This window comes from Herpailurus yagouaroundi, unplaced genomic scaffold (assembly GCF_014898765.1).
Source record: "Herpailurus yagouaroundi ecotype Mexico unplaced genomic scaffold, PumYag 161, whole genome shotgun sequence".
Lineage (NCBI taxonomy): Eukaryota > Metazoa > Chordata > Mammalia > Carnivora > Felidae > Herpailurus > Herpailurus yagouaroundi.
Window position 1 is genome coordinate 6,296,735 of NW_024412402.1, and position 20,962 is coordinate 6,317,696.

Genomic DNA, 20,962 nt, shown 5'->3' on the forward strand with positions numbered 1-20,962 from the left:
CCTTTTTCCATTTCTTTTTTTTTTTTAACTTTATTTATTTATTTTGAGAGAGAGGGAGGGAGGGAGAGAGAAAAAGACAGCAGGGTAGGGGCAGAGAGAAGGAGACAGACAATCTCAAGCAGGCTCTGTACTGACAGCACAGAGCCCGAGGTGGGGCTCGAACTCACAACCTGTGAGATCATGACCTGGGCCGAAATCAGGAGTCAGACACTCAACTAACTGAGCTACCCACGTGCCCTTCCTTTTTCCATTTCTTTCATTCCATCCTTTACTTTTCCCTACAGTGGTCACCACGTTCTGATAGGCCACATAATTTACTTACTGACTTGTGGGTTTCCCCCACAAGAAAACAAGCTGCATGAAGGCAGGGATTCTCGTTCTTCTGCTCATCTGCAGTACCTAAAAGAGTGCTTGGCACATAGTAGGTGCCCATTAGTAAGTGCAGAATGAATGAATGAATGAATGAATGAATGAATCCATGTAATTGCTCAGAATTGTGCCTGGCACACAGTGATGGTTCAATACTTAGCAATTATTAGCATTATTCCTGCAGGGTTGATGTGATTGGTGGGCAACTCATATACACTCATCTCTTACGTTCTGCTAGTTCGGAGCAGGATACACGGAGATAGGATACACCTACTTGCTAATACTTCTTTGCTAGCAGCTCTCCCCTCTACTTCAGATGGTTCCGTAGCAACAGTGTCTTGCCCGGGTTCTTTAACTCTTTCTTCAGTGAGGAGGCTGACCGCCTGGGTGATGTCACCATTACTGGCCTAATGAAAGAGAAAACACAGACATTTCAAAAGTAAAGCATCACAGCATTTAAAATAAACAGTGAGTGAGTTTTTTTGGTTTAACTCCTGACTACCCTGGTGACATTCTGAATAATTCAAGGCATAAGGTAAAAAGGAGAAGAGAGTATGGCGGAGGACAGCAAGGGTACTACGCTCAAAGCTTGTATCAAATGGTTGGCTCCAGGAAGGGAGTTGCCATGTTCTGATTTCCCACAACATGGAGAGAAGAATGAAATCTTGCTGGAGATTTGTTCTCACTGCTCTGGAAGTTACTGCTCCTGATTTTACAGGCTAGCAAAGGCATGATGTATCAAAAGGGGCTGACAGTTAAAACAGAGATTCTAAAGGAAGTCAGCCTCTACAATAAAAATGTTAGGCAGTTACCATATTCGATAGTGGTGACCATACTTCTGTCTGCTTTTAACTTTTTATTAGGAAAACTTTCTAACATACACAACAGTAGAGGGAATGTATAATTGAACCCTATGCACCCGCCACTCAGCTGCAACAATTATCAAGTCATGGTCGATCTTGTTTTGCCTAACCTCTCCCAGACACTGTGAAGCAAATCCCAAGCTTTTCTTTTTAATTTTTTTTAACATTTATTTATTTTGAGAGAGAGCACACGTGAGACACAGTGAGAGAGCATGGGGGAAGGGCAGAGAGGGGGAGAGAATCCCAAGAAGGCTCTGCGCTCGAGTCCGATGCAGGACTAGAACTCACAAACCACGACATCATGACCTGAGCCGAAATCAAGAGTTGGATGCTTAATTGACTGAGCCATCCAGGCGCCCGACAAATCCTAAGCATCTTATCAATACATCAGAATGTATCCTTTCAAAAATATAACCCACAATGCTATTACTACACCTTAACAGTAACAAGTGTTTTGGGGTACCTGGGTGGCTCAGTAGGTTAAGCATTCGACTTTGGCTCAGGTCATGATCTCGCGGTTTGTGAGTTTGAGTCCCATGTTGGGCTCTGTGCTGACAGCTCAAAGCCTGGAGCCTGCTTCGGATTCTGTGTCTCCCTCTCTCTCTCTCACCCACTTACTCTGTCTCTTTCTCTCTCTCAAGATTAAATAAACATTAAAAAAAAAATTTTTTTAATAGTAACAAGTGTTTTAATATCATATAACCAGTTCAAACTTACCTGACTCAATGATTTTTGAGTTTGTTTGAGTCAGGATCCATATAAAGGCTATAAAACGCAATTGGCAGATGCATTTCTTAAATCTCTTTTGCTCTGTATGGTTCTTCCCAGTTAAGTCTCCCCCATCCTCAACATCCCCCCACCCTTATAATTCACATAGAGAAGATACTGGGTGATCTGACCCGTAGAGCTTCCGTCCCTGTATGCAATTTCGTTTTGACATAAAAATAGCTTGACTTGACATAACCATGATATGGACAACTATTTTAAAGCCTGTTGACTAACAGCGGTCTTGAAACTAACCTTCAGAGCTTCATGAAGAAAGGAAGGGTCCTGAATGCCTGTGATTTCTCTTAGTTGGTTTAACAGCATTTGGCAGCTCTGTATTTGAGAAACAAACAAACAAACAAACAAACAAACAAAAAAACCAGAGACAGGTCAGTCAGAAAGTAAACCTGGATACATTTCAAGAATTTAAGTACAAGCATCTTGGATGATCAGGCTTGAGACTTGCATATTTTACTTTAAGGAACTGACAAACTCCAAGCAACACAGTATTGACTGTCAGACACATTCTAAAATGCCAAATTTATTTCTCTTGTAAAAGGTTAATCATGAAACATGCTTTTGGCACTGGTGGGAAATAATATTAGTAAACAGTAAAACTATTAAGTACGTAAAATATTTAAATGTAGTAGTTAGCCCTCGTAGTAGCTAAAGTGCCTGAGGTTTTTCTTTCTGTGAGTAATACATAACTGGGTCATAGAAGGAGTCCAGGGAATTCGCATGGATGTGAAGATGTGCTATTTTAAGCCACACTGCACATGCCATTTTTATGTGTCATTTTTCACTGACAATAAATTTCCAATCGCGTAATTAACAAATGATACCACCAACGTCATGATTTAAAACTTCAGATTTGATTGCTTAAAAAGCAGAGACAGAACCAACATTTTCTGAATTGTAAATAAAATTCCAGAGGGAATGAACTATGGAAGCCCTTGTCTTCATTAATCAGAATCATGGAAAAACCTATCTTGTTAACTTCCAGCTACCACAAGATCAGTTTCTAACTCCTTTACAGCCTTCAAGTCTTCATTGGAACACCTTACCCTGTTTTGCACAAAGACAAAAGTTAACACAAAACACCTATTTTTCACAAGCAAGCTCGTCTAAAGAACTGGCTCGCCCAATTCTTTTAGATAGATTACTGAAAACGAAATAGTTCAAATTTAATTCAGCGAAAAGAAATCAAATTTATACCAGGCCTAAGGTTGTTTTGATATTAAGCCCCAATTCAATATCTGATGCTCCCCATCAACTATCTTTCAGTTAGTAATATGTCTCCAAGAGGCAGTCTACACTCACTGTCAGCTGTAACAGAAATAGTATCCTATGTTTTTCAACAGCTGAGGGCCCAACGCAACACTTAAATATCACACAACTAGAAATAACTAACTGAAACAGACCTGCACAAGTGCTCAGAAAAGCATCAACAGTCTTTCTGCTCTGGTCATGGGCCACAGTCATAGGATAGAAATGGAACCCGATGCTGCTGAGACCAGCACTCTTGGAGGCTAGGAGTCTTGTCAAAGGTAGTCACTGCCTGTATACTGGGACAGTGCTTTCAGACTAAAAGGTGTCTGGATTTAGCCTTGGCAAATGCTAGCATAGGGCTTTTAGAAAAATAAAGTGTTAAAAAGTTTTTTTCCCCAAACTAATTCTTTTTTTTCTTTAATAATTTTTTTAAGTTTATTTTGAGAGAGACAGTGGGGGAGGGGCAGAGAGAGAGAAGGAGAGAGAGGATCCCAAGCAGGCTCTGCACTGTCAGTGGGGAGCCCGATGTGAGGCTCGATCTTGCAAACTGTGAGATAGTGACCTGAGCCCAAATTGAGAGTTGGACACTCAACCAACTGAGCCACCGAGGTGCCCCTCAAAATAATTCTAATTCCATTTTATTTTATGTGTAAAAGTGTGTGAATCTATACATCTCGATCATACACAATTTTCTAAGAAATCAAAATCAATATGCCTCAAAAAGGGTGGAATAATACAGACCTTCCTCAAGTTATGACGGAGTTACATGCCAGTAAAGCTATTGTAAGTTGAAAATATCATTAAGTGCAAAATGCATTTAATAGACCTAACCTCCCCAACATCACAGCTTAGCCTAAGCCTACCTCAGATGTGCTCAGAACACTTACCTGGGCCTACATTGGGAAAAAAAAATCATCCAACACAAAACCTATTTTATAATAAAGTGATGAATATCTCATGCAGTGTACTGAATGCTGTGCAGAAAGTGAAAACCAGAATGGTTGTAAATGTATCGGTTGTTGACCCCCCAAGGTAGCGCGGCTGACTGCCCCTGGGCCAGCATCACCAGAGAGGAGCATATCGCATAGCACCAGCTTGAGGAAAAGATCGAAATGCCAAATTCAAGGTGTGGTTCCTACTGGATGCATGCCACGCTTACACCAACGTAAAGCTGAACCCTCATACGTCTGTACTTGGGAGGGGGAAACAAGTGGCGTTGTTATCCCTAAACTGGAACCAACAAGGTAGCCATGGGATTGATAATCACATCTTCACCTCCAATTACCCTGTGTACCAACTGACACTTTGGATTCCCAGAAAATCATGCCAGTCAGAAATAGTAGTTAACGTACGCTGCTGACTGTCAGAAAGGCAATGCTACACATGCTCCGTATGTATTAACTAATTTCAGTTTCACCCTCCTAAGAAAGCTGTGACAGGTATTATGCCGCTGTGACAGAGAACAAGCACAGGGAGGTCCCTGCACCAACACAAGGTTACTAGTAGGAAGGGATGCTGTGAGATCTGACCCCGGGCTGCTCTGCCACGGGAGTCTGCACCCTACGCCAGGCTGTATCTGAGAAGACAAGGGCAACGGGCAAGAATACCTATTTCAGGGGTGCCTGGGTGGCTCAGTTGGTTGAGCATCCGACTTGGGCTCAGGTCATGATCTCACCATTTGCGGGTTCAAGCCCCATGTCAGGCCCTGTGCTGACAGCTCAGAGCCTGGAGCCTGCTTCAGATTCTGTGTCTCCCTCTCTCTCTGCCCCTCCCCTGCTTGTGCTCTCTCTCTCTCTCTCTCAAAAATGAATAAATAAGCATTAAAAAAAAAATACGTATTTAATGCAAACCAATGCAGATAATTAATTCTTGTATTTTGACCTTAGTCTTGCATCTTTGGGAGTTTTCTATCACTATTTTGCCTGCCTTACAAAACCACACCTTTGATTACTTAGTCACACAATCAGTTCTAAAACAGGAAAGTACTGTGTCAGAGGTAAACACTACTTTTGATTGAATCTGAACGGCACACTTACTTTATGCACCACAAAGGAGAAGAAACAGTTGCCACTTAAACCAGGACACAGTGCCTTCATGACAGTCCCAGGAGACCCGTGAATTGGTCACACCAGCTTCCTGCAGCCCTAAAATTTCTTATTTATTTCGAGAAACACAGCCATTTCCCCCGCTTCCCCAGGTGCATTGCCTGGCATGGGACAAGCAATTCCTTTGCATGTTTCTCAGCAACAAAACTTAATATACCGAGGGTGGCTTCCTTTCTTAGGTCCCATAAAACACTCGATTGTACCTTTGCAAGAAAATTTGAAACTGCGATCATCCCCCCAAGGACAAATATTTTGCCTCCCATAAAATCAAATTTATACTCTGCTGTTCTGTTTCTATGTCTTTCTTCATCCAGTTTTCTTTTTTCATTTAAATGCCAAATCACAGTGTGATCTTTTAATTTTTTTAATGTTTATTTATTTTGGAGAGACAGACAGAGACAGAGCATGAAAAGAGGAGGGGCAGAGAGACAGGGAGACACAGAATCCGAAGCAGGCTCCAGGCTCTGAACTGTCAGCACGGAGCCCGATGTGGGGCTCGAACCTGTGAACCGTGAGATCATGACCAGAGCCAAAGTTGGACACTTAACCGACTGAGCTACACAGGTGCCCCACAGTGTGATCTTTTAAACTGAAAAGTTAACTAACTAAATTAAAAATTCAACTAACCAACAGCACATACAGTCAACCGCCAGGACAGTAAGAGCAGCTCTGACCAAGCACAAACGTGTGAAGATAGTCTGAGTACCTCCCACCTGCTACTTGCGAACAGACAATGTAAGGAACATCTCAAATTCAGAGATCTCAGAATGCCAAATCAATGTGAATCAGTGAAATATGGTACTCAATTATTAAATAATTCACCAATCATCATATTTAGCCATGGATTAAAGCCCCACTCCCCTTTCTCCACTTTGTAAGATAAGCAGTGGACACTAAGACATCTAGAATAACACACACACACGAAAGGAAAATAAACTCTGAGTCCCCCCTTTTTAAAAGCTACTGGTCGGTTAAGCGTCTGACTCTGGATTTCAGCTCAGGTCATGATCTCAGGGTAGGTGAGTTCAAGCCCCGGGTCAGGCTCTGTGCTGTCAGTGCAGAAAAAAGTTTCTGGACACAGATGACAACTATGTAAAATCATTTTGTACAACTCCAGGAACAACACGCTACATGTTACTTCAAATCCAAACTCCTGATTTTGTTCCTCAAAGGCCGTTATCTGCTTCCACCTTTAACCTGCCCATCATTTTCTCCTACTCAGTCCTTACCTCACAAATGCATCCTCTCTCATGCCTTCTAGTGTTAAACTTCTGTTATCTCCAGGAATGCCCAATTCCACAGTTCAGGGCTATATTCATCCCTTTTTTTTTTTTTTTAAGTTTATTTATTTTTGAGAGAGAAAAAGGAAGAATGAGCATGGGAGGGGCAGAGAGAGAGGGGGAGAGAGAGAGAATCCCAAGCAGGCTCCATGCTGTCAGCACTGATCCCAACGCAGGGCTCAATCCCATGAACCACGAGATCATGGTCTGAGCCAAAGCTGGACGCTTAACCAGCTGAGCTGCCCAGGCGCCCCAAGGGATAGATTCATCTCGCTTCCTCCTTAAAGTCATTCCCAAGAACTCTGGTCCACACTATTCTCTACCTTTCGAATCCCCCATATTGTGGGAACAAATGAGCTTGTGAATGAAAGGGACTAAACTGTCTTTACCTGGTATTTCTCATCATGTGGTTCTCTGTTTTCAAGGGGAAATTCCTGCCTCCATAAAGGCAAGAATCATACAACATAATACCTAATTTGAACCATGCAAAGGACTGTGCTGGTAACAGTTGGGACTATCATGTCAACATCTTTTTGTGCCCAGAACCTTAGGTGCCTCACACACACGTCATCCTTGTAACAACCCTAAAAGGTAGGAGTCGTTATCTTCGTTGTGCAGATTAGGAAACTACGGTTTACCAAATCCATTTTGTCATCAGATGTCTTGAATTAAAAAGGCCAATCAGAGATAACTATTACGAACCTGAATAACAAATTTTACAAGGATTAAGCTGTGCTCCTGACATACACAAATAACGGCTATATGACTCAGTCTCGGGACTGTTTAGCTAAACCTATGTAATTAGTTAAACAAAGCCCAAATCCTAGGAAGTGTGCTACGTTTCAGGTATTAGTTTAACAGTAACAAACACACTACGCTCATTAGGATCCTACTGTATTAGTAACTCCTAGCTTTTCCGGGCACTCCTCAAGAAGCTGATTTAAATATTAACTTCACCATAACTACGAGGCAATATACACAGCCCACACCCATCGGGAGACAAGACAAAGCCTGTGCTCCAGTCATAATGAAGTCAAATAACTAGCAAGAGCCAACAGGTTTGCATTTCCTTAGCTAAATCCACATTGTTTTCATTAAACAAAAAGTACTCTCTTTTCTTGCCCAGAGGCAGTGAAGAAAGACAGGGACACACAAATCTCTAGAAAGAAGAAACTCAAGCTTTCTGACCTCGGCCACTCAGTGATTTTGGTGCAATCCAGTCCACTTCTCAGAACTGATGTTTTCTTTTAAAAAAATTTTTTTTCAACGTTTATTTATTTTTGGGACAGAGAGAGACAGAGCATGAACGGGGGAGGGGCAGAGAGAGAGGGAGACACAGAATCGGAAGCAGGCTCCAGGCTCTGAGCCATCAGCCCAGAGCCTGACGTGGGGTTCGAACTCCCGGACCGCGAGATCCTGACCTGGCTGAAGTTGGACGCTTAACCAACTGCGCCACCCAGGCGCCCCAGAACTGATGTTTTCTTAAAGCAAAGACAGTAATTCATCCCACAATAAGCGATGAAAAGGACTATTCACATAATAAACCCTAACACCTCTAATCCTACTGCAGCTAAATTTGCTCTTTGATCAGATGAGGCAAATTTGTGAAATTAATAATTAAGAGTTTTATCTTTAAAACACCCAGTTTAGGGGCACCTGGGTGGCTCAGGCATTTGGGCGTGTGACTTTGGCTCAGGTCACGATCTCATTGTCTGTGGAGTTCAAGCCCTGCGTTGAGCTCTGTGCTGACAGCTCAGAGCCTGGAGCCTGCTGGGGAATCTGTGTCTCCCTCTCTCTCTGCCCCTTCCCTGTCCACGCTCTGTCTCTCTCTGTCTCTCAAAAATAAATATTCGGAAAATTTTTTTGTTTCAATAAAATAAAACACGCAGTTTAGCATGGTGATGAGGAGCTTTCTAAATTATTCCATTCCTTCATACAGGAATGCTATTGTCATTCGGACATACACGTTTCCTAATCTCAATTGTCTATTCTTCCAAAGACATTTCTAAATTTGAAGCTAAGTGAATAACTGATAAATGTTCTCTTACTCCAAAAAACTACCAAAGTTCTTTGTAAGTATGCCTAATGAAGTCCTCTCCAAAATTAAAGACCTGCTTTTCCAATTTTAAAATGTAACTTAAGGGGTACCTGCGTGGCTCAGTCCAACTCTTGATTTGAGCTCAGGTCATGATCACAGGGTTCTGGAGTTCAAGACCTACACGGGGCTCTGCCTGGGTGGTTCAGAGCTTGCTTGGGATTCTCTCTCTCCCTCTCTCTACCCCTCCCCCACTCACACTGTGTCTGTCTCCCTCTCTCTCTCAAAATAAATAAACTTTAAATTTCTTTTTTTTTACATTTATTTATTTTTGAGAGACAAAGTGAGACAAAGCGAGAGTGGAGGAGGGACAGAGAGGGAGACACAGAACCTGACGCAGACTCCAGGCTCTGAGCTATCAGCACAGAGCCCGATGTGAGGCTTGAACCCACAAACCATGAGATCATGACCTGAGCTGGAGTCAGACGCTCAACTGACTGAGCCACCCAGGTGCCCCTCAAAATAAATAAACCTTAAAAATAAAAATAAATAAAATGAAACTTAAGTACCCAAGGAAAGCAAAAGTATAGCTGTAGGAATCAAAGAAAATATTTAGCAGCAACTCCAGAAATCCAGGCTGGACATCAGGGTCTTAGATGCATCCAGAGTTGGCCACTGACCCTCCATATTCCACAAAACAAGGACCTGGCCACAAAAGCCCTGGTGCCTTCTCAGTTCTTCCAGCAACAAGTCCACGTTTATTCCAACAACCCCTGTTTACTCATAACAGGTCATGAGGATAAGACTTTCTATCCTTTTTAGTGAACAAAACTAAACTCCCCGGAAGAGGCTACTTCACAACTTACTTCAATGACGCGTCAAGTAGGTACGTGATGAAAAGGACGGTTTCAGTTCATCCCCTGGCCCATGGTTTTTAAAAAGCATTAAAAGCTTTTAAAATGTAGCCACTCTCGTGTGGCACAGAGGGGGGTTTAAACTGGAATTAAAAACCAGGAAGGAACTAACCATTATTCACTTTTCAATTTTTTTCACCTCTTTTTTTTCAAATGCGCAGAGAAATTCCAATAGTAGAAAAGGATACAAAGCGGAAAGGAATTTCTCCCTTCTTTCCATCTCAGTCCCATTTCCCAGGAGTAACCACCATTATCTTTCCAGATAATGGTATCTTTCCAGAAATGGCCGATGCACATGAATATATGTTTTCAACTGGATGTCATGTCCTGCAACTTTCTTCTTTCATACTGTAGAACACATTAAGACAAGGCTTTTTCATTTCTTTGAATACGTGCCCCAATCAAGTACAAGAAATGAGGCCGGGAAACTGTTAACAATAAGGACATACAGAATGCATCTTCCCAAATTAAAGAAAATGCCATGTTTAGTAATATATTGCTAAGGTCAGTGGGGGAAACCAGGAAGGTAAGGGCAAAGATAGAAGAAATCAAATGCACATGCTTCCAGTTTTAGAAATCTAACAGTGAATTTCGAAGTTATTATTAGGAGGGACTCTGTGTGCAGTTTCTATTTGCGATAAGCAACGGGGACTTGAGAGGTGGTGTGGGACTGGATCAGGAAAGGTTCTCAATGTCAGCATGAGGTTGGACTTGATCTGATGAACAATGGAAAACAGGTCCCTTGGCAGGGAAAAAATAGGAAGGAAATTAAAGGTGCTTTAAGGAGGGTAATCTAGCACAGGTGAACAGCTATTTTAAGGCGAGATGAGACTACGGAAAGAAAGCTTAACTATGAGTTAGAAAGCTACCGATAAAAACAGGTGTGACTGGACAGGGAGGATGCAGGTAGGAGAATGGAGAAGGTGGAACACACAGTGAACAGCTCAAAGAATGGAGAAACGGAGTTTAGTCAAATATTTGAAACTGGATGCCTGAGAGAATGCCGCTGACCATTACAGAAAAGGAGACTAGTGAGAAACCCAACCAATGTAATTATACCACACTGACAGAACAAGGGGGAGAAAACACACGGTTCTCTTGACTGATGTTGAAAGAGCATTTGACAAAATTCATCACCTCTTCATGATAAAAACAATCAGAAAAGTAGGAATGGAAGGGAATTCCCTCAACATGATACAAAGGGCCTTTATTAAAAAGCAAAAACAAAAACTCACAGCTAATATCATACTCAGTAGTCAAAGACTGAGAAAGCCATCCCAAAATCCGGAATAAGACAAGGATGCCCACTTTCACCAATGCTATTCAACATCATATTGAAAGTTCTGGCCAGAGCAATTAATTAGGCAAGTAAAAGAAAAGGCATCCAAACTGGAAAGGATCTGCTTCTGTTCACAGATGACAGGATACATAAAACCCCAAAGGAGCCACATCTGCTTGTTTGCTGACAAACAATTCAGCAAAGCTGCTACAAGATCAACACGCAAAAGTCAACTGTTTCTGTACAGCAGCAATGAACAATGTGAAAAAGAAATTAAAAAAACAATTCCAGGGGCACCTGGGTGGCTCAGTCCATTGAGGGTCTGACTTCAGCTCAGGTCATGATCTCGCGGTTCGTTGAGTTCAAGCCCTGAGTCGGGCTCGCTGCTGTCAGCCCACTTGCTTCAGATCCTGTTCCCTCGCTCTCTGCCCCTCCCCCGCTTGCACTCCTCCAAAAATAAATAAATAAACACACACATATATATTTTAATCCCATTTATAATATCCAAAAAAGTAAAATACCTAGGAACAAATTTAGCCAAACAGGTGATAGACTTGTACTCTGAAAAGTATAAAACATTGTAAAAAAAAAAAAAAAAAAAGAAAGAAAGAAAACGTAAATGAATGGAAAGATATTCAGGCTGATGCATTGGAAGACTGGATTAGTCATGGTTCTCCAGAGAAAGAAACAAACAACAGGGCGTGTGCGTGCGTGCGTGTGCATGTGTGGTGTGTGTGTGTGTGTGTGTGTGTGTGTGTAAATGAACACTGCATTCCTAGTTTCCTGTTGGGGAGATGGGTGGGTGAGAAGTAATTTATTATAAGGAATTGGCGCTTGCAATCAATTCCTTGCAATCAATCAGACTCGCAAGGCTGACAAGTCCCCAGATCTTCAGTTGGCAAGTTGCACATCCAGAAGAGCTGGAGATGTCATTCCAGTCTCAGGTGGAAAGCCAGAGAACCAGGAGAGCTGACAATGTAAGTTCCAGTCTGAGGGCAGGAGACCAAAGGCCCAGCTGAACAGTCAGTTAGGTGACCTTCCCTCTTACTCAGCCTTATTTGTTCTATCCAGGTTTTCAATTGATTGGATGAGGCCCACAGACATCAGGGAGAGCAATCTGCTTTACTCCCTCTACAACTCAAATGTTAATCTTATTCAGAAGCACCCTCACAGACATACAATTGACCAAATGTCTGGGCACCTCATTCTCCAGGCAGGCTGACACACAAAATAAACCATCTCAAAAGACTTCATATTGTTAAGATGGCAATATTACGCAAAGTGACCTGCAAATTCAATGCAATCTCTGTCCGAATTCCAACGGCCATTTTTGCAGAAACAGAAAAGTGGAGCCTCAAATTCTTAAGGAATTTCAATGGGCCCTGAAGAGCCAAAACAATATTGGAAAACCAAACCAAACAAAACAAAGTTGGAGGACTCACACTTCTGGACTTTAAAAGCTATTAAAGGGGCGCCTGGGTGGCGCAGTCGGTTAAGCATCCGACTTCAGCCAGGTCACGATCTCGCGGTCCGTGAGTTCGAGCCCCGCGTCAGGCTCTGGGCTGATGGCTCAGAGCCTGGAGCCTGTTTCCGATGCTGTGTCTCCCTCTCTCTCTGCCCCTCCCCTGTTCATGCTCTGTCTCTCTCTGTCCCAAAAATAAATAAACGTTGAAAAAAAAATAAATAAAAGCTATTAAAAAGCTACGGGAATCATGCCAGCGTAATATGGCGAAGGACCGACATCCAGATCAATGAATTAGCCTTGGGAATTTAGACTTGGGAATAGACTTGGGAACTGACCATACGTCTATGGTCAATTAACCTCTGACAAAGGTGCCAAGACCATTCGATGGGGAATAGTCTCTTCAAAAACTGATGCTGGCACAAGGAGACATTCGCATGCAAAAGAATCAAGTTGGATCCCTACCTCCACCATAAACTAACTCAAAATGGATAAGTAACCTAAATATGAGCACTAAAATGACAAAACTCTTAAAATATAGAAGCAAATCTTCATGATCTTGGGTTTGGCAATGGATTAGATACGGCACCAAAAGCATGAGCAACAACAAAAAAAAAGGAGGTAAGCAAGACTTCACCAAAATTAAAAACTTTTGTGCATCAAAAAACATTACCAAGAAAATGAAATGACAACCTCCAGGAGGAGAGAAAACATTTCCAAATCATAAATCTGATAAAAGTCTAGTATCCAGATATATTACAACTCTCATAATTCAAACAACCAAACACAAACAAATGCAATTCGAAAAATGGGCAAAGGACTTGAACAGACATTTCTCCAAAGAAACTACATAAATGGCCAATAAGCACATGAAAAGAGGGTCAACAGTAGCCATCAGGAAAATGCAAATCAAAAGTATAAGGAGTTACCACTTCACACACGAGGATGGCTCTTATACAACAAAACAAAGGAAAAACGGAAAATAAATGTTTGGAGAGGATGGAGGTAGAGAAATTAAAACCCTTGTGCACTGCTGGGGGTGGAGGGACATAAAATGTCGCACCTGCTATGGAAAACGGTTTGGCAGTTCCCCAAAAAACTAAAGACAGAATTGCCATATGACCCAGCAATTCTACTTGGAGGAATATATCTAAAAGAATCAGAAACAGGTACTCAAAAATGTTTGTACGTGCACGTTCACAGTAGCTGTATTCATAAAAGCCAAAAGGTAGATACAACTCAGTTGTCCACCAATGGAAAAATGGATAAAATGTAGTAGATTCACAGAGTGGAATACTACCCAGTCATTAAAATGAATGAAGCACAAATAGATACAAGCTACAATGTGGCTGAAACATGAGAATGTTATACTAAGTAAAAGAAGCCAGACACAAAAGGTCCCATATTGTAGGATTCCATTTATATGGAATATCCAAAATAAGTAAATGGAGAGACAGAAAGCAGATCCGTGTTGCCAGGGGCCCGAGTGAAGGAAGGACTAGGGAGTAACTGCTTAGTGGATACGGGTTTTCTCTTGTGGTTTTGAAAATGTTTTTGGAACTACACGAAAGTGGTGGCTGCACAATATTCATGAATACATATACTAAAGGTCACTGATTTTGGCTCAGGTCAGGCTCTCACAGTCGTGAGATCAAGCCCCGCGTCAGGGTCTGCACTGAACATGGAGCCTGCTTAGGATTCTCTCCATCTCTCTCCTTCCGTCCCTTCTCCCACTTGTGCATATGCATGCGTTCTCTCTCTCTCTCAAATTTAAAAGTGTTAATTTTATGTTATGTGAATTTCACCTCAATTGAATAAAATCAAGAAAGATTTGTGCTCACACACAAAAAAGAAAAAGGACAGCAGGAAAGTACTAACTTGGACAAGAGTACTAGAGAAAGCAGATATTGCTTGAAGATGATTCAAGTTTAAAATGACCATCAGCAGGTGCCTGGGTGGCTCAGTGAGTTAAGCGTCTGACTTCAACTCAGGTCATGATGTCATAGTTTGTGAGTTCGAGGCTCACACCGGGCTCTCTGCTGTCAGCAGAGTCTGCTTTGGATCCTCTCTGCCCCTCCCCCACTTGTTCTGTCTCTCTCTCAAAATAAATAAATAAAATGACTACCAAGCTATCATGTGGCATGCTGCCAGCACCTACTGACGCACATCTTTAATTGAGCTTTGAATGTCTGGTATTTTGACCTCCCTTTTTATGTAGAAAGCCTAGACAGTGGGAATAGTGCTACACGGCCCAGATTCCACTACATATCAGCCTCTGGGTAAATCTCAACTTCCCAGGCCATCAATTTCCACATCTGGAAAATAAAGTACCATGAGCTTTGATGGCACTGATGTGACCACCAAATGAAGTAATGCATACAGCACGTGTTAGTACAACGAAAAAACGAAGAAGAAAACAGAAATGGAAAATATTGTGGCCTACCTGCCCAATGAAACTCATCCAGAGGTTGGGAGAAACGACCTATGCTTTGGTTTTGGTTTGATCGCTTTGCACCGCTTTGCAAATTCTACTTCCTCCTCACACTGAATTTTACTTCGTAAGGTTGCTCTATGGGTTCGATGAGAATACGCCCTAACGTACTTCATACATTACCAAGTGGTAGTTGAAAAGTTTGGTTTGAGAAAGGCATGTGTTCCAGGCAGAAAGCTGGATGGCTTGAGGTCCCAACTCTGCCACTTAGAATTTAATCCCGGGTAAGCCACATTTCCCATCTGCAGCATGGAGCCAAACAGGCTTTGGTTTAAAATCTCATATTGGGCCTTTCTAAGCTACATTAAGATCTGAGTATGATTGTCCTCTTCTGTAATAAGACATAATAATCATACCTTGCAGAGTATGTACAAAAAAGTGCTCAGGGCCGAAAATGGCGTAAGGCAGATGCTATTATGACAAGTATATATTCCCATGCCTCATGCACCTGTGGCGAAAGTGGCTACGCAGCAAATGGTCATAGCCAAGGATGCTGATATGCAAGAATTGTTGAACTAGCATTTGCAAATAGGGGAGTAGAAGTCATGTGCAAGTCAGGATTACAAATGCAGATTTGGAAGAAGTTCATAAAAGGAAAGTAACAACCAAGAAAGCTAACAGGTTAGCCCCTAAAAGAGAAGAAAGAGAAGAAGAACCAGAATGATACACGTCCAAAATGTTCAAGAGAGAGTGTTCCGGAAGTAAAGCAGCTGGAGCACTGAGGGTACGAACCAGTCACCGAACTGAAGCCTGAGGTCAGGGTTCTGACTTAGACAATGAGATCAACAGTAAATTAACTCTTGAGACCCGTTACTGTATTTGGGGTTTGTTGTTTTTTGTTTTTTTAATTTTTTTAATGTTTATTTATTTTTGAGAGAGAGAGAGAGAGAGAGAGAGAGAAAATGAGAATGAGTGGGGGAGAGGCAGAGAGAGAGGGAGACACAGAATCCAAAGCAGGCTCTGGGCTCTGAGCTGTCCTGCCTGCACAGAGCCTGATGCAGGGCTTGAACTCACGAACCATGAGATCATGCCCATGAGATCATACCTGAGCCGAAGTCGGACACTCAACTGACTGAGCCACCCAGGCGCCCCGGCCCATTACTGCATTTGTAAGATGGAGAAGGCTGCATGTATTACATAAATTCAAACATCTCTTCTAGGCCTCATTTCCCTACGAAAGTTGTAAAACGATGTAGCCAGTTAGGAAGTGGGGGTAAACTACAATACTTCAGTCTGTGATAAGACTGTGGCAAATGATTTAAAAAACACACGCTGGAAGTTTTTAGGAAAAAAGAAAAAAAAAACCCAGAAATGATAGTAAGTAGCAATAAAGATAACTGCCAAAATAAACAGCAACCAAAAAGTGGCGATGAGGAATCATCACACATAAAAGCATGACAAGGGGATTCGAGTTGGCGCTTGAATAACCAAAGCAGAAAGGCAAAAAGAATTACTTCGGTAAAGCCGCGGATTTCAGGAGAAGGTGGTTAGTCACCGGCCACCTGCGAGCGATCCGTTTCATTCCCAAGCGACAAACGGTAAAAGCCTCCTATCGCCTCCTATCTGGGTTCTCGCTGCTGCTCTGGTGCAGGCTGGGAACCAATGCGCCTTGGTCTGGGGGCTGTGCCTCCAACTGCCAAGCGCTAGTCTTGCCCACAGGGTCGGGTGGGGGAGCGTTTTCCAAGTTTTCCACAGTGAACTGGAATTACAAATGTAATTGAGAAAATGCTCTAGAGAAGAAACAGGTGGATTTAGAAAGTCGGTTCAAAAAGTAAACAAAAGGAAGGTGCTGAACAAGGCAAACACTGGACAGGGCAGAAGGCAATTCTGTTGCTATTTTGTCGGAGGACTGGGGACACATGTACATAACTGAATGGACAATGGGAATTCTGGAGCATCTGGGTGGCTCAGTCGGTTAAGTGTCCAACTTGTGCTTTGGGCTCAGGTCATGATCTCATGGCTCACGGGATCGAGCCTGCTTGGGATTCTCTCTCTCCTGCTCTCTCTCAAAAATAAATGAATAAACTTAAAAGAACAAGAAGAAAATGAAAGAGAAGAAAGTGGGAATTCTGCGCAGTCGGGCAGAGCTTCTCAAAGTTATCACTCAGGGATGTTGTCAAAAGGCAAACTGTGATTCAACAGGTCTAGGGTGGAGGCCTCAACAGGGGTATGTTGATTTGTGGAGGCTGTTGATTTCCTTGGTATAGACACTTCCACCATGAGAACTTCAAGCTACCACCAGGAGGTCACTGAACACAGAGTTGGGAAGAGACACACGCTTTCGGCTGGAGAGGCAGTACAAGCTGGCTCTAACACACCCAAATCTCTACATTTCCAAGGCACTCCTGGATGATTCAGATGCTGCTGGTCCACAGACCATATTTTCAGCCTCAAGATTATAGAAGACAGTGAAGCTATCTGGGGCTTAGGCTTGAGGCAAGGAAATGTGAGATCATTTAGGAGAGCGAGGAGAGACATCACCTAGATCAGGGTTTCTGAAGCTCAGCATTATTGACATTCTGGACTCTTTGTTTTGGGGGGCTAGTCTGCACATCATAGGACATTGGGCAGCATCCCTCCCTGGCTTCTACCCGCTGAAGCCAGCAGCATCCTCCTCCAGCAATCACAATCAAAAGGCTCTCTAGACGCCATGCATCTAGATTCATCTCTAAGAAAGGAAGGAAGGGAAGGGTGGTAACTCATACCACAAGCAAAGAGATACTGAAGAGCAAAAACAAGAAAGAGAAAGAAAGAAAGAAAGAAAGAAAGAAAGAAAGAAAGAAAGAAAGAAAGAAAGAAAGAAAGAAAGAAAAAGAAAGAAAGAAAGAAAGGGAAATAAGGAAATCGCCTTAAACACACACACACACACACACACACACACACACACACACACACACACCGCTTTAGTTAGCACCAGGCTGAACCAAGTAGAAAAGACTGTATGTATATTTAGAAAGAATGTAGGCAGGATTCAAAGTTTAAAACACGAGGAAAGTTCTGGAGGGTAAAAGAAAGGTACTGACCTACGACAACAGGTCCATTGACTAAGAAGTAGGATCAAGGATATCTTGGGCTCTTAGACTCAAAATTGCTGTGTTCAGTCCTGGCTGTATCGTTTATTAGGTGGGTGATCCTGGGCAAATTATCTGACAAGTAAAAGCCTCCGATATGAAGACTTCATGGAGTTGTCATGAGTACTGAGATAACGTATGTTAAGTTCTGAGCACGTGCTCAATTAATGTTAGCTGCTACTATTACCAGCATCATTATTCTCCTTAAGAAACATATGCTTCACTGGCTACTGTTTAAACTTGTTCAATGAAATGTAACACATGGGAAGATCTTGCCTGGTGAGGCCTTACTTGTCAGTTCTTTTTATAAATATTGTACTCATCGTGTGAGCAGAAACTGTAGCTGAAGAGGCATTAAAGTTGGGAAAGCCAGGGCGCCTGGGTGGCTCAGTCGATTGAGCATCTGACTTCAGCTCAGGTCATGATCTCATGGTTGGGGAGATCGAGCCGCACACAGGGCTCGCTGCTTTCAGTGTGGAGCCTGCGTTGGATCCTCTGTCCCCCTCTCTCTCTGCACCCCCACCTCTCTCTCTCCCTCAAAAAAAAAGTTGGGAAAGCCAACCAAACACTGACTGACTGATGTTCCAAAAATCACAACAAATGAGACAAGGTAAACGTGAATAAAAAGCCCATAAATCAAGAGGAAGCAAAAAGAACATTAAATTTTCACTGAAACTGGCAGGTTTTCATAGGGCTCCAGTTAGCATCAAGAACATGTGATGAATTCTAGCACAGCTGCCAAGGATGACAGGTTTATAAGAACCAACCTGACTTCAAGTTGTTTATCCTACAACAGTAAACTGTGTTGCTGGCTTTTATCCAAGTCAAGAAGTGACTAAAACACAGAAACCTGTTGGGTGCCTGGGTGGCTCAGTTAAGCATCTGACTTCAGCACAGGTCAAGATCTCATGGTTTGTGGGTTTGAGCCTTGCATTGGGCTCTGCGCTGACAGCTCGGAGCCTGGAGTCTGCTTTGGATTCTGTGCCTCTCTCTCTCTCTCTCTCTGCCCCTCCCCTGCTCACGCTCTGTCTCTCCCCAAAATAAGCAAACATTAAAAAATTTTCTTAAAAAAATAAGGAAAGAAAAAACACAGAAACCTGCCTGTAAGTAATTTCTATAGATAATTCGAATATCAGTCTGGGGTATTCAGTAATATCACAAAGTATCCTCTTTCAGACGCTAGTACATACTGAGGACATATTTCAAGAGTACTACATTTTTCTCACTAAAATTCTTGGGAGGCTATGAAGGGTTCCGTCTGTCCCATGCACAACTGACCAATAAGGGAAGGGAAGCATTCTAGGTTTTAAATAGCTTCTGAGTGTCAGGACAGGATAACTGTTCCCAACTAGAACAATTAAGGACCCTTTAAGGGAAATGTAGAATTCTTCAGAGAATCCAAAATAGAGCCATTCTAACATGAAACTCATCAAGAGGAGGAAGTTATTAAAACCTTTCCTCTGAGATGTGAAAAGTAGTTTCCCTGTATAGAATTCCTTCAACCTAGCCTGCTAATTTCAAGCATCTTCATTAGCAAAAACAAAGAGGGCAAACATTATCGAGCATTCCGAGCTTATCATCTGTCTGTATGGGGCGAATCACTGGGAAGAACACTGAATGTCATCACTCTGCAGATGGCCAGGAGTCAGGGTACTACTCCAGCCAGCCACAACCAATGGGACTTCCAAGTTTTCCAAAAATAGCTATGACTTACATACAAGTGCTCATCAAACACCTCACATACAAACTTGTAGGGAATGCTGATAGTGGCCATTGTGGCAGAGGTAAATGAAGATGCCTTTGATTAACAGGCACATGGTCCCCAACAAATTTAAGTATGACTTACTCTCCCTTAAAATAGCCTCTTCCCTAAAATCAACCCAACGGTCTCAAAACTAAGATGTTTCCCACCTGTTTTGAAGTCACTGTCCTAAAACAAATAGAAACGGTCTGTGAAACCAGAGAAAATCCTGACTCAGATTCCAATGGGCATTTGTGAACACCTAACAATAGTATCCCCATTAGAAATCAGCACATGAAATACCATCCACATTACTTTCATTTTGGAGCCCAGGACCAGGAGGTATCTCTTACTACAGGAGTTCAAAAAGGAAGTGTGTTCACTTCCACAATACTGCTCTCCTGTGCGCAGGAACACAATAAAGAGCCATAACCCGTTTCCCACGTGGAGGTATCTGACAGCTTTGTATTGTAAATGTTTATGAAATTCCTCATTTCCGAACTCTCATTTGCATACCTGGCACACGTTTCCCATTCGGTCTCCAAAAAGCACAGTAGTTGAGGGGTGAGGAGGTAATGTTGTTATAGCATTCCAAAGCAACCTTAGAAGACATTCTCAAATTGCCTACTTCCCAAGTTTCTTCACACGGGCATTATCGGCCTTTTGATATGCTCCCAAACCAGTGTTCCACTCTCACCCACTTAGCCCAGAAATCCCTGTATCGGTTTCAATCTTCTCAGATAATAGGAATGGGAAGGCATTTGTGAGCATACCTTGTATTCCTCGCGCTGTTCCTCCTCCCTCCTTAAAAATCCAGGGATGAATGCACTGGGGAGGTTGATTTAAAAAAAAAAAAAAAAAAAGCGAGGGTGGCAGGGGTAAGGGAAGGGAGGGAGGGAGTGGTAACCAGGACCTCTGGTCTTTTTTACAAGGTGTTGATAAATCCCTCCTTTAAGTCAGCTAAGTTCGGTCTGCTTAGACACTTCAAAACACTACTGTATAAAAGGGACTTAAAAATGAAAACAAACAACAAAACCCACCTAAGCTGCCACCTTCGGAAGTTTCTCACCCAGGTCACGGCCCACGAGCGCTCCCCCGAAAAAGCCCTGATGCACACAACCCCAAGTCCTGCCCTTTATACTACTCCCCTCGCAACATGAGCTCGCTGCGGACTCGAAGGGCGTCCCCCATCCCTGCGACCCGAGCCCTGCAAAGACTTCAGCCCCTTCGCCGGCGCACTGCCCTCGCCCCCGCCCGGCCAGCGCCGGCGACCTCCGCAGCCCCCTCCCGCCCCTAGCCCGCAGCCCCGCAGGCCCGC

The 20,962-nt window shown here is 42.8% G+C and overlaps 1 protein-coding gene across 8 annotated transcripts in view; it reads right to left on the bottom strand.

Annotated features, from left to right (window-relative positions):
* Nucleotides 1–20,962, bottom strand: part of USP28 (ubiquitin specific peptidase 28) — a 67,661-nt gene that overhangs the window by 45,905 nt on the left and 794 nt on the right. For all 8 annotated transcript variants that reach the window (XM_040483056.1, XM_040483055.1, XM_040483058.1 and 5 more), the window contains 2 exons: nucleotides 2,253–2,330; nucleotides 644–776 (listed from right to left, as the gene is read on the bottom strand). In XM_040483056.1, the coding sequence (XP_040338990.1) occupies nucleotides 644–776; nucleotides 2,253–2,321 (202 nt within the window). In that variant the 5' untranslated portion in view covers nucleotides 2,322–2,330. Of the gene's footprint in view, nucleotides 1–643; nucleotides 777–2,252; nucleotides 2,331–20,962 lie in introns of those variants that run through there.